This window comes from Denticeps clupeoides, chromosome 2 (assembly GCF_900700375.1).
Source record: "Denticeps clupeoides chromosome 2, fDenClu1.1, whole genome shotgun sequence".
NCBI classification, from domain to species: Eukaryota; Metazoa; Chordata; class Actinopteri; order Clupeiformes; family Denticipitidae; genus Denticeps; species Denticeps clupeoides.
This window is the reverse complement of record NC_041708.1, coordinates 18,392,607-18,407,568: the sequence shown is the minus strand read 5'-3', so window position 1 is coordinate 18,407,568 and position 14,962 is coordinate 18,392,607. Positions and strand designations below refer to the sequence as shown.

The window sequence follows — 14,962 nt, the reverse complement described above, 5'->3', positions numbered from 1 at the left end:
CTCGCGTGTCTGCTTGGGTCGGCATGGGGCTGGAGCGCAGCCCTCTGGCAGCAGGGAGAGACAGACAGGAGTTTTCGGGACTTCCAGCAGAGACTGAGGGCGGAGTTTGATCGGCTAGGGCCTGAGCCTGGGATCGAACTCTGCCCCTCCACCACATTCAGTGCCAGTCAGGATCCGGGGCAAGAAGACCCAGCACTGGTGGGCGACGAGAAGGTCGCTCCTCCCGAGATCCTGGCTGGGTAGGTGGGGAAGCGATTGAGCTGGGTCCTCCGGTAGCCGATGAGGAGGGCGGGCCAGGCATGGGCCTGCGTCCGCCTCCAGAGGGGTGGAGCGCTATAGAGCCCCCGGGTAGGCATGAGGACCCAGCTGGGACAGGCAGGAAGAGGGCCTGCTTGTCCCAACGGACGCAGAAGGGGCTAGCCGGATGGTCTGGCAATGCCCCCCCCTTGGCACCAGGGCCGTGCAGCGAGAGGGGCTGCATAGTCCCAGAAGGCACCAGCCTGGGGTGCCTGGAACAGTTGCCGGAGGCTCTGGGACAATCTCCCTGCGCGGTGCAGGGGGTGACACAAGACGTGTCAGAGGGGACATGTGGAGACAGGGCCCACACGTACCCAGATGGATCGGCCCTGAATATTGTGTGCAGGTACGGGAGTCCGGGGCCGCCATGCGGGACCACGCCGGGGAGCCAGGCCGAGGGTCCGGGGCCGCCACGCGGGACCATGCCGGGGAGCCAGGCCGAGGGTCCGGGGCCGCCACCCGGGACCACGCCGGGGAGCCAGGCCGAGGGTCCGGGCCCGCCACGCGGGACCACGCCGAGGGTCCGGGCCCGCCATGCGGGACCACGCCGGGGAGCCAGGCCGAGGGTCCGGGCCCGCCACGCCTGACCACGCCGGGGAGCCAGGCCGAGGGTCCGGGGCCGCCACGCCTGACCACGCCGGGGAGCCAGGCCGAGGGACCAGGGCCGCCACGCCTGACCACGCTGGGGAGCCAGGCCGAGGGACCGGGGCCGCCACGCCTGACCACGCCGGGGAGCCAGGCCGAGGGACCGGGGTCGCCACGCCTGACCACGCCGGGGAACCAGCCCGAGGGACCGGGTCCTCCAAGGGGAGGATACAGCAGGGCAGGAGCCCTGTGGTTGCCGCTGTCCGCCCCGCCGCCTCCACTGATGGTACTGTTGGTGCTCCGAGGACGTAGCCCTTGGAGGGGGGGCTCTGTCAGGATTGCCTGCAGCTGGGCTCCACACCTGACTCCAATCCTGACGCCCCATAAATGCCGGAAGTTTCCGCCCCTTCTAGATCTCCGGCATTTTTTTGAACTTGACATTGTAACCGTGTCTGAGTATTTTCAGTTCTGGCAATCGCCACATGCCTACGGGTTAGTTTTAGTTTTTCTTTATTTAAGTTCAATCGTTTTCGGCCACCGCGCCATTGTTTATTTGTATTTATTGTTTAGTTAATAATAAAAACCCCTTCCCAGTATGTCAGACCTCTGCGCTTCCTTCCCCCGTAAGTCCATAGTCGTGACAGACACACTGTCACGTGACCAATACAGAGCACCAAATCGGACTCTGAAATCAAGAGGAAGGAGAGATTGATTAAAACCTGTAATTTTGACTTAAGAATCTAATAAGAAGCCCTTGCAGAATTTTCCTAAAAGCATTACCCCAAAATAATCTAAGCAATGTGAAAATGCTTGTCTTTATGGGCATGGGTGCTCCAGTTAAGTCTTATTACGTCTGAGCAAAGATTCCGACAAGAAGGTAATTTTCTTACAAAGACAAGGGACTCTGATGAGACCTAAGGAGAGTGAAACATGATTTGCATGTGGAAATGCGGCATTCTAAAACACGACTCCTCAATTTCATTTTGAATAGATAGTTTTATTTGAAAATGGGGAAAAAAATTATTTGCATTGTCTTCATTACTTATTTCCTGCAGTTTGAGCACACGGCATTACATATTGAGGGTCTTCAAAAAATTGATTGTAGGTTCTAGTCAATCACTGTAAACTCATAAACTTAACCTGTAACTGCCCAGCATTATTCAGTTACTAAATCAATCGTTTCATAATAAAATAGACTTCAAAAAGGATCATTAAATATTAATTTTGATGTAAATAAAGTTCAAATTGGGAACAACTGTGTAAAAATCCCAAGCGGATAAATTTGGTTAACCATCAAATAAACAATGAATTTTAATGACCCCCCATATACATTCATCTTTATAGTATAGCGGATATTGGTTAAATCCATGCACAAATGCAAAAACAGCACATTTAACCTGTAACTTCTTCAATATCTCAAAAATGTAATACAATAACTGCATTTTTATTAATAACTGTATATTGTAGCATGTTGCAATACCAACAGGAGTTAGGCTGGAGAAGTACATATTTTTATGAATTTTATATATAAAGAATTTCTTTGAAAACTAAATTAAAAATAAAAGACCATGTGACAGCTACATCTTAAAAAAACTAAATGGCATGAACTTTACTTTACAGAAGTTCCTGAGGTACTGAACAATCCAAAAAAATGAACATTGTCAAAACCTCTGATAGAGCATCTTGCACCACAAACGTACAACTATTCTCGTAACATTGACAACGTATGACAGGTTTCTTTACAGGAATGAGAGACATTTAAAAAAGTCCACCCCCTCCAGCACTCAATGTTTTCAGACAACTGAATAAAAAATACTGGTCTGAGTGATCAAGCATTGTTCATGAGCGCCATTCTCACTCATCCAGCCATTTCATCATTCGACCAGCATTGGAGTATAAACATGACAACAGAACAGTCAGAAATCACTGGACAATATGTCCAAAATCTATCAAATAATTAGAAAGCATAAAAGGTCACTTTTTACACAGACATGGCACTGTGAAAAATCACAAGTGCATGACATGTATGTACAGTTATTTCAAAAATGAAACCAATTAAGAAGGACGTTGGCATTACACGGCACAATTAAAACCTGTAGTCTTTACACTGGTGTTGGATTGCACCTCAAACTGACAACACCTATAGCCACCCAAAAAACACAAGACCCTGACAAACACAACCAGAGTACTCCGGGTCAAGGATCATGAATTCACTGTCTGCAGATACTTACTATAACTAAGCTCAATGTCAACACTGACCACAATAAAACAGTCTTGGCATGGCACATTATATAGAAATTGGCTTTGAGTAGGTACTTACGGTTAATTGAAATGAAAAGAGGGAGGTTGAACTGGTACCATATAAAGTTACATGAACCTACAACGTTGGTCAGCTTATAGATTGTAAGGGTTTATGCACCGCTGAGATTTCACATAGACAATATAATCTGAAGCAGAATAGTCTGGCTTCCACACGCTCCTTCTTGTACGCCCCCATCTCACGCTTTAGTCAAATGACAAAAGATGATTTGTGGCGGAAATGCCCCTGCGGTGAATAATAAAGATTGGTTTTATTATTTTGTAGCCAAACATAATAAAGTGGTTTAGTTATGAATCCAAACTGTGCTGAGCAGAAGTGCAAATGTTTCTTTCTGAGGACAGTGACATTCCTCACCTCATCTGCATTGATGTAGTCCATCCTGTCATCCTGTCGAGGAGCTTTATAGCTACGAGAGAAACAAAAAACCACACACCAAACATAAAGAGCCGAATACTGATCTATTGGCCGTTCTAAAGCAGCACATCAACATCAATTTCAAATGATTGATAGTTTTTTTTTGAGACATATCAGCCACTAGGAGACATTTTAGAACATTCTTTATTTACAGAATGATCGGAAACTGCTGATGAGTTTATTCATGTCAGGACAATATGTATACTGAGAAAAAAAGCTCTGCATATATCTACAAAGCAGACTGGTTTGTGTATTGAACATTTTTCTATGTATCCTGCTCTGTATTTTTCATGTGTCACTATCCCCACCACTCACCTGTGTCCTGACTGTTTTTCACAGGAGAGGTATCCCTTTTTACACACGTGACACATGCCAGCGGTCATGGCAACCACCGCAGCCACTCCACCCAGGACTTTAAGGAAAATGCCCATGACGTCTAAATCGTCTGTAGAAATATTTTCATTGTAGGGATTACAAATGTGCAAACTAAAAAAAATGTTAGGGGTCTTCCAACTTACAGACTTCCATCATCTGTGGGTTGCACTGGGCGTATCCAGCTTCATTTTTTGCCTGGCAGTGGTACTGTCCTGCATCCCTTTTCTTCACCACTCGGAATTTCTGGAGGGGTTTGTTGGAAGCAAATGTAATTTTACTGAGTGAAATATATGTTTTAAAAGGGCAAAACTCACCAGGGTCCCTGTGTCAGTGTTCATGGTGTAGGAGGAGTTGAGGAACTTGGGACTGCTCTTATGGTCCTCAGGCATCTCCTCGTTGTTGTGGAACCATTGGTACTGGGACAGAGGGAAGCCCTCGTTCTCCAGGCAGCGCAGCTCTGCAGAGGACCCCACCGTGACAGAGATGGGGACGGTACACCTCGGCACCACTGGCCTTACTGCACACCACATAAAGACAGGGTTACTATGAGCACATGTAGAGAGACCATGGCCGAGCCCCAGCATGATCGTTCCATGACCACACTTGTAAATGTTCCATCTGAGACATGCTAGCAATCAATGTCTGTGAAGATTCTCAGTTATCCAGGTGAATTTGTCTGAAAGTTGAGTCATGGCAACTGGACTTTCTTTCTTTAATGTAGAGATGGTTGACAAAAGTTCTGTGGATGCAGAATGAAACGTCTCTACATTAAAGAAAGAAAGTCCAGTTGCCATGACTCAACTTTCAGACGCTAACAATCAATGTTCAATCACCATGAAAATGCTCCATGAAACTTCATTTTAGCCATCCTGCACTACCAAACAGAGAGTTAAGTCCCATCATGTATTTATCCGGGTTGAAGTGAACGTGCACACCCTGTAAGCCAGGGGTATTCAACTAATATCCTAATGTATAACTATTTAATGTGATGTATAATTAAGTAGTCTATTCATCGAATCAACATTGGAAGTAATTCATACCGGACTGTCAAATCAAATTTATAAAGTAGAGTTAAAAAACATGTCTACATTTAAAAAGTATGGCTGCATTTCAAAATAAGAGTAAAGAAAAAAATAGAGAAAAACGAAGGGATTCAATTTAGAATTTTGACTTAACAGTCTCAACCACTTTTACAGAAAAGAAACCTCAAACAGTTGAACGGTTTTAGAGGCAACTCCCGCAATTTTTTTCCTTGTGCTCAAACCAGGGAAAGCTGCCTCAGGAACCATTAGGAACCAGAAAGTGGAAAGGTCAATTCTCACAAACCGTTCTTTCAGGGCCACGTCTCCTTGGAGATTGACCTATTGCATCTGGAGAGGCCCAGCAGTTACCCAAGTGCTGTGTGACTGACTTCCTTTCAGAAGTCACAAAAATGAGTGTCCATTCCACAAGAAAAGCTCTGTTTTCCCTGTAGATTTCTCAGTGGCATTTTCCCTCATTTCTGCATTTCTCCATCTCACCTATCTTCTTCTTACTTTGTTTTCTCATGTATCACTATTTTTCTGTTTCTACTTTATTTCAGCTCTTTTCTGTCTGCCCTCAGTGTCAAGTTGCAGGGAACACACATACTTGAGTATGACGTGTGTAGCTAAACGCGTTTTCTAAAATAAGCCACTACCAAAAAGTCTATAAAAGCTGCTCCGAAAAAAATATACATGTTCTGTCAGGTTATATTACAACGGTCTGCTTTGGCGATAGATCCTGGTCTGTATGGGACAGCTTCTGGGTCCGGATCCAAACTGCGGTTCGCCTGGCAATTCCTCACATTCTACAATGGCTAAATACTCATGGTCATGGCTGCCGGAGCGCATCCGGGGACAACAGGCGCATCCGGGGACAGCGTGTTGTCAACAAAATATTCGATGAAATATCTTTGTCAAGGAACCGTTATGACATTACGGAAATGAGAGGAGACGCAGCGTAAATGCTGGTCATGTGACAATAACTATAATGAAATTGAAATAAATGAAATCATTTAATATTATTGACTAATAAAAACAAGACTAAATGTGGTTTACCAAAGGAAAATATAACGAAAATTTCCCTTCATGTTCATTGGCTTAAACAAGACAAGACGTTTCATCGTGCTAATATTATTCATCGTATTTCTGTTTCCTCTGTCTCCTGTTTGGTCACACAGATGATGTCGCTTCCTTAATTCCTGTTCTCGCACGGTTTAGATTTCAGGATGCTTGTGGTGGGTCATAGATATATGGTGGTGGGTGGGTTTGGACACACTTTCTTTACAATGAAGTGGAAATAAAAACAGAATGTGTGGTCCTACTAGGTACTTCAACGTTGACAATATTGACTGTGTTAAATTGAATTGCATTACTAAAACTAGACTAAAATATTCATGGATAATTCTGACCAAGACAAGACTGAAATGCTCTACTATGAGTGGGACTAAAACTAATAAAAGCTAAAATGACAGCTTTACGCAAACAGTTCACCTTGGCTGGATATCTCTGAACTGTGCAAGGAAACCCACTTGAACCTGAGGAGACTCACGGTGACGCCCATGAACTGAACGCAGGTCTCCGTGCTGTGATGCAAAGACTCGAACCGCTCAGTCACAGTGCCACCCAAACAGCAGCATAACACCACACAATCGCCTTGCTGGAGTTTAGGTTTAAGTTCATCACAAACAATCACACGCCAATAAATAGCGATTTGTCGTTAGTTCCAACATACAGATATCTAGCAAGTGCTAGCTTTTCTATCTGTTTATTTCTGTAAATCCTGGTGTGACGGTGAACACTCCCCATGTGATACGTCTTTTATAGTCCCATTAAAGTCAGGCCTTAAGTGCTGATAAATGAATGATGTGTCTAGTTCACCTCCTCAGTATAATTAATGAATATGAAGCCACACAGATTGTGGAGACAGTGACAGATACTGTAAGACAGCTTACCTCTCACAGCAAGACTGATTAAAATTTCGTCAAAAGGCTTCTGATCGTCAATGGCAGCCACTTCACAGCGATACTGTGCAGTATCTGATCTGCTCACATTCAAAATCAGCAGGTTAGCAGGCTCCCGTAGACGTGCTCTGTGCTCCAAATCACCTAGATGGCAAATGACAACAAATGCACAGCATCACATCTGCAAAGACACAAATGGCAGTACAAAAGGGTCTGCCTTCAAATGTACTCAAACGTCCGGAGTAAAAATGTCTCCTACTTTTAGCCTACTCTACTCGTTTTACTTCCTGCAACAACTGCATGGAGGATAATGAACATGAATGGTAAAAAAAAAAAAAAAAAAAAAAAAGTACCGGGGTAGCGAGCGTAACAAAAGGTGACTGCTACCAGGATTGTTCATTACCACGTTCGCCACGACAGTGAGACTCCATTATTTATTTATTATTCAAAAACCATGGGATTCAGTTATGTACGTGTTATTTATTGGCATTTAATTTTTTATAATAGATTCAGCGGTACATCCGAGACAACACCGATGTTCAGATGACTTTATAACTGAGGTGGGTGAACTCCAGGTTGGAGCCTGACTCCGAAGCGGGACAGTGGACGGGAGCTATAGTTGAGTGTCCATATCGGAGGTCCACTCCCCTCTGTGACATTGGTGTTGGTTGTTAGTCTGATCATTAATTTGAAGATTCTTCATGATAACAAATCAGGGATACTGGCAATCTTACTGTCCTCCTCTTTCAAACAAATCAGCCCATTCAACAGAAAAACTAAATACAATACATATGATGCTGAATCCAACAATGCTGAAATTGAGTTCATCCAACTCTTGGTCAAATATGCTTTCACAAAAAAGTGTCATAAAGTGTCATACGGAAATATTGAGGGAACATGGATTACCTGAAATTTTGTTTTGGAAATAGACGTAACTGGGAACTCCGTTTTTTATTTTCTTCCATTCTATTCTGGGGTTGTTTGTTGAGATGGACTCTATTAAGCAGGTGAGTTCAATAGCTGCAAAAAAAGGGACATCCATGTTAGTAAAGATCTCTTTTTTTATTTTAATGTTGCAAATATTCTGAAGGTCAATTCTGTTACAACAATACAGAATTCTTCCAGTGTGCCATTTCTGCGTAACTGTGATGACCAACGCAGCATAACTGGGAACTATATTCAATATTTCAATCTGAATGAATCATGTTCTATCCAATGTTTTGCTGAATTTGCTGTAAATGTTCCACTTGTGGGAGAAATATAGGATCATCTTATGCTATCTCTCTTCTTACTAAAGACAAACATATCAGTAATGTGATGTAATAAGCATGGATGGATGCAAGTATTATGTTCTTTGTGCTATTTTTTTTTTTTTTTTTTGCTCTTATCTTGCCAAAAAAAAGTCAATTTCCCACTTGTGGGACTAGTAAAGGATCATTTTTATCTCATGTTATCTTATTACACTGATGCATACTGGGTGGGATGGCTCAGAAGTACTTGTTGATAACACTAAATTACACTAACAATAGTACATTTCAGTAACTCTAAATGCACAGACCTAACACAGTAATAAGATTCACAAAGCCAACTACTTTGCATGTACACAGAGATTACTTATATTCCCATTGTCTTGATCCACAAAAAAAAAAAAAACCTCTCCACCCCACTTCCAAAGGGTTCAGAAACCCGAAGACAGGCAGATTTAGCCACCGAAACGATGCAGTAAATCATTGAAATGTCAACTTACAGTCGAACTCGTTTGCCCACACGGCTGAGTCCGTCGTTCTGAGTATCACCGCAGACATGTGACCTGCAGTGCAGAGCAAATGAATGCCTTAAATAGAGGCACTGTAAATGGCATCATGGGTACAATTTCAATTTCAAAGAACATTATTTGTCCCCGAGGGGCAATTAAGAAGGCACAATATTTCTCGGTGCCTCCATCAGCTTGACCGGAGAACAACGAAGTCCAGGCTGAGCTCCACGGTTGTTATTGAACCATGTCTATTTTCAAAACCCCATAGAGCATAGAACAGCAGGAGACACATACAGCAGGCCGCAGGTAAAGTCAACAGTTTTCTAGGATGTGAGTCCTGTGACAGATAACATGGCCATGTTTTCCATATTGTGAAGAGTTAACAGTCCCTCGGGCATTTCAGTTCTCAGGACCCTGGAGTGGAAACATGAGTTCGTCTAAACCGCTGGACTGGGTCACATGACTCAGGGAGTTTCAACACGACCATCGCAGGCGGTTTTCCCTGCCGAAGGCTGCAACATGATGAGAGTGCAGCCACGACTATTTTCTCTGAAAGGGTAAAAAGAACCATATTAATTTACTTCTTTTTAATCAACAGCAGACTATAGAACAGTATGAAGTACACAAAGTGCACAGACTATGTATGTAGAGCTGCCCTGGGCAAAATTTTACTCCAATAAAAGTCCTCTATTTAAATTTCTACTTGAGTAAAAGTACAAAGTGGCTTCAATGTATAATTTTAATTTACTGCTCAAATCAATTCATTTTAGGTCAAAGGACTGACATCAAATTATTAATAGAATGCCATTAATTACTCTGTCACTGATAAGTATTAAAATGATCATACAGTTACATTTACGACATTTATCAGATTCTCTTATCCAGAACAACTTACAAATCACTGTCACCCTGTCACCCTTCTAATTCAATCAGAATGACATCGTACCTCTACGTGTTTCCGGAGAATTCATATGGGGCTGAGGCAGGCTCAAAAGGCATTTGAAAGTGAAAGGGTCCTTCTTCTCTTAAACAACTTAAAAAAAAAATCTCTCAAATATGGCCATGGATGTTCTGGCCAGCTGGACTCCAGACTGGGAAGCAAGTTCCTACAACACGTCGTATAGCCGCTTGCAGTAATTCGATTGGTGCACTTACAGCGTGCATCTTATTTTTTTGGTGTAGTTTTAGATTTTTTTTTTGGGAGAAGAACTGGAGTACAAAGTAAAATATTTGACATCAAAATGGAAAACGTCTCCACAAATGTGAATGATTTAGTAATGCGCCCACCATGTGGGTTACTGGAGCAGTGTGAAGCAGACGAGGCGTCGTGGCCCATTGTCTGGGAGCACAACCCACTGTTGAACCTAATTAAAGGACAATGAGCGACTCTCACAACACGCACAATCCTGGAGAAATGTCCTGAATACCAAAAAATGTCAGGAGGCAGGAACACTGATGCCTGTTTCTATTCCTACCCCCCGACTAAACCGTTCCCTTCGTGCTGGCTGCAGCTCGGTCTGGCTGGACTTCAGCACATTTTAGTACTCAGAGCATGACAATGACAAAAAAAAAACGGCTTCCTCAAAAGGAAGGAAACATCTCATTCGATTAATACGGATTTTGGACAGGGCCGAGTCAGTAACTCACTGACATTGCTGATTAGCCCGGACAAACTGATCCCATTTTCATAAGCGATTATTCCTGAGAACTTGACGTTTTATTCGTGATTTACATTTTGTAATAGATTGCAACAGTTTACTTGCACGAGCGCTGGGGTGACTCCGGCCTTTCAGTGATTTATTTTGACTGGCTTTTTCGTGATTAATAGGAAGCAACAAAAGACTAGAATTTTAGAGTACATACGGACAATTTATCTCGCAATATACAGTACAGGCCAAATGTTTATTTTCATGATCATTTACATGGGAAGATTCTCAGGCATCAAAACAACGAATGAACACATGTGGAGTTATGTACTTAACAAGAAGTGGAGACCTGGTCTCCACAGTCACTGGACCTGAACCCAATCGAGATGGTTTGGGGTGAGCTGGAGCAAAGGGCGGCTATTTTGAAGAAACTAGAATATAAAACATGTTTTCAGTTATTTCACCTTTTTTTGTTAAATACATAACTCCACTTATTCATTCATATTTTGATGCCTTCAGTGAGAATCTACCAATGTAAATGGTCATGAAAATAAAGAAAACACATTGAATGAGAAGGTGTGTCCAAACTTTTGGCCTGTACTGTATGTAACCACAGCTACAGAGACGGAATATGACTCCCATGTTATAGAGGCAAAGTAGAGAAGCACACAACAAGCCAGGGCTGTGCCTAAAATAACCTTTTCCCAAGTAATGCTCCAACCTCCTAACAGGAAAAAAATTCTAAACCTCAGCCAGGAACTCGGAGCGGGTCTCAGCTCGAACCCTCCACGACAGGGCGGTACATTGGCGTGACCCTACATGCCAAGGTGAGCATCCCGTGCAGCAGTCGGAGTAAACCGATCCGGCACGGCGAACAACGTGGCCGAACGTCCGCAGCGGAGCCGATCCGCATTTAAAAGAGCCGTAAAAAAAAAAAAAAAAAAAAAAAACAGGTCCGATCCGGTTCCGCGCTCCCTGCTAATTTTACCGCGTGAGAACACACTCCCGCGCCGACCGGGCCGGAAGACGGCTCTGACGGACCGTGACGGACGGCGGCTCGCCAGTCAGCCGATACGTACTCACCGAGGAACGAGCAAAGCAGCCACAGCGCCGTCCGCCGCACCGTCGCCATCTTGGAACTGATGCTCCGTCGGGGATCCTCGCGCCCGCTGGATGCTGCCGCTTACGGGTTGCCATGGAGATAAGGGCGTCAGCGAAAAGAAGGCCACCGGAAACAGTCAGTCACGTGTCGTCATCTTTGTTGTGCGTGAACGCAAGTCGTTATTTTGGTTTTTACATTTATTTACATTTATTTGGAATAGCAAGTGGTTTTACATTTTACATTTATAAGACAGGAAAGGCCTGCTTGCTGCTGACCTGTGTCATTCCAATGACCAGGCCAGTCCTTTCAGTCAGTGTGACACACTCAGACCCAAGAATCTGCCCGCCACACAGTATCATTACGCTCAGAGCACATTTTTACAACCTTTCCCTTTCAACCACAGTCGGACTGGGGGCTAAATACATAACAGAGAACCTGACATTATCATTACAGCGCCATTTGGCATGTGGGAATCAGACTCTTCCCAGTCTGCCATGGTCGGAAACTACCACAAATGGTCCCAGGAAGGAAACCAGACAGCCAGTTATGGGCAGTAATGTGCAGCTTATTCTGATAGTAAAGTGTCATGGCACACAGGAGTCCCTGTTTGCTGTGTATGGGGCATGTTCACCAGCGAAAGCACCTACAATCAGACCTGGACAACTGGAAGAAGGTATGCTGGTCTGATGAATCACATATTCTTCCTTGTAATGTAGATGGTTATGTGCATTTTGGGTTATGGTTCATGTGCATTGCTTACCTGGGGAAGACATGACATGGTACACCAGAGCAAGAAGGCAGCGAGAAGGCAGTTCTGCAGTATTCTTTTATGACTACACAGCAAAAGTGGCTGAACAATGATTTGAGGAAATGGAATGTGCCGGCATGGTAATGGAGGACGCATTCACATGACTTTGAAACAGATTTATTACAGACAATGATACAAAGCACACAAGACTGGACAGGACAGGACATATAACACACGGAGGACATATGACCCGACGAAGAAAATATTTTGCCATATCAACCTATATAGAGATTGTTTGTTGAACTATATTACTCTTGACCACATCGGAGCTGCATGTTTTTAATCCTACTGCATCATTTTTGCTAAAATGACCCCAAATCACAAATATTACAACTAATACCTGCTGGTGGCAGTATTTCCCACTTCCCATAACACTGCTGTCATCTTCGCACCGTTTTAATCTGAAGTGTTCTTGTCACACTCATTTAGAGTCTTTCCAGGACTATGTAGACCTGAAATGGGGTAACACGCCATAAAATCTGTCATTTTTTGTGTCATCCCAAATAAATGTTGGGAGACTGACATATGTGCGAGTGCTAGAGGGACAGTTTCTTCCACCAGACTCCCATTAACCTGTGCATATTGAGCCACTTTATCCAGCTGTTTTATATTGCATGTACATTTTTTGTCAGCACCTATCAGTGCTGTTATGAAGAATTTAATTCACATCTGCTGTACCTGTACAAGTGATAACTGATGTGACAAAATTAAAATAGATTTATTTTGATATAATGCAATGTGGTTATTATGACAGATCAAGTTTTTCTATGGCACATTTGCATTGAGTTGTCTACCTTCAATTTAAAAACCAAAAATATGACAAGTAATCTTCTTTTGACTTTGCAACCATTTTACGGGTCCGCTTCCTTACCCGCTAGGCCACCACTGTCCCCCTCCTGAGCCTCACTTAACCAGTTAAGAATATTGTATCAACTTCTGAGTTGAATACAGCAGATTCATATGAACAAGCATCTTCTAGAAAGATCAACATCTGGACAGATTGTGTAACACACTCAGACATGATCAGCTTGGGAGACAATTGACAGCAGACCAAAAAGACTTATGGAACAAAAAATGTTTCAGCATACAGTTAAATGTAATAAGCGGCAGCTTATGCATTTACATCAACATGGAATGAGAAAAGAACTCTGTGCTAGTCTGTAGCTACTCACCAGCAGTGAGCTCTCTCAGCGAGAGGGCCCAATGACGGTCTGCAGCTACAGAGTCATGCTTATTGCAACTGGCCTCACAAGTGGAGCTCTATCTTGTTGTAATGCGAGTTAGTCCGAGCTCTATCTTGTTGTAATGCGAGTTAGTCCAATTTGCACACAAATTGTTTGTGTGCAATTTGCATATGCTGCATGTTAGGAAGAGTGATCAGATAAATTGCAAAGTACCCTTTCCATGAAAATGAACTTAATCCGAAGGAACCAATTTCCACTGCATTTCAGCCCTGCCACAAAAGGACAGGATGAGTGATCAGTGATCCTCTCATTATCATAAGTGACAGTGTTGACAAGCAGAAGGCTGGAGATCATTCTGTCATGCTGATTGAGTTAGAATAGCAGACTGGATGCTTTAAAATGTGATGCTTGAAATCATTGTTCTTCCTCTGTTAACCATGGTAACCTGCAAGGAAACACGTGCAGTCATCCTTGTGTTGCATAAAAAGGGCTTCACAGGCAGGGATATTGCTGCTACTAAGATTGCACCAACCATTTATCAGATCATCAAAAACTTCAAGGTGAGACATTCAAGTGTTGTGAAGAAGGCTTCGGGGCACCCAAAGATGGTTCAGCTGCAGGATCGGGGTGCTACCAGTGCAGAGTTGCTCAGGAATGGCAGCAGGCAGGTGTGAGGGCATCTGCACACACAGTGAGGCAAAGACTTTTCGAGTGTGTCCTGGTGTCAAGAAGGGCAGCAAAAAAGCCACTTCTCTCCAAGAAAAACATCAAGAACAGACTTTTAAAAATTACTAGGATTATTGTCAGGAGAAGAAAAGGTGAGCACCTACCATCAGTCCTGTCTCATGCCAACAGTTAAGCACTCTGAGACCATTCATGTGTGGGGCTTCTTCTCATCCAAGGTAGTGGGCCCACTCACAATTTTGCCTCAGAACACAGCCATGAATAAAGAATGGTACAAAAACATCCTCATACAGCAACTTCTCCCAACCATCCAAGAACAGTTTGGTGAAGAACAATGCCTTTGCCAGCATGATGGAGCACCGTGGCATTAGACAAAAGTGACAGTAAGTGGCTCGAGGAACAAAAAATTGAGATTTTGGGCCATTAAACTCCCCAGACCTTAATTCAATTTGTCTCAAGAGGCGGGTGGACAAATAAAAAACCACAAATTCTGACAAACTCCAAGCACTGACTATGAATGAATGCGTTGCACTCAGTCAGGATTTGGCCCAGAAGTTGATTGACAGGATGTCAGGGCAAATTGCAGAAAAAAAAGGGCCAACGCTGCAAATATTGACTATTTGCATAAACTTGATGTAATTGTGAATAAAAACCATTGAAACGTATAAAATGCTTGTAATTATACTTCAAAACACCATAGAAACATTGACAAAAACTTCTAAAAACAACAAAGCTACAAACTTCATTAAATCAAGTATTTGTGTCATTCTCAAAGCTTTTGGCCATGACTGTATATGTGAGTAATTTG

At 43.3% G+C, this 14,962-nt stretch overlaps 1 protein-coding gene across 1 annotated transcript; it reads right to left on the bottom strand.

Moving 5' to 3' along the window:
* Positions 1 to 1,858: 1,858 nt before the first annotated feature.
* jam3a (junctional adhesion molecule 3a) lies at positions 1,859 to 11,556 on the bottom strand. The gene is made up of 9 exons (XM_028970793.1): positions 11,460 to 11,556; positions 8,722 to 8,784; positions 7,881 to 7,994; positions 6,966 to 7,118; positions 4,306 to 4,508; positions 4,135 to 4,234; positions 3,932 to 4,061; positions 3,557 to 3,608; positions 1,859 to 3,427 (listed from the first exon to the last, which is right to left on the bottom strand). Exons 1-9 carry the CDS (start codon positions 11,506 to 11,508, stop codon positions 3,392 to 3,394), a joined length of 900 nt encoding a protein of 299 aa, XP_028826626.1. The 5' UTR covers positions 11,509 to 11,556; the 3' UTR covers positions 1,859 to 3,391.
* Between the last annotated feature and the right edge of the window lie 3,406 nt (positions 11,557 to 14,962).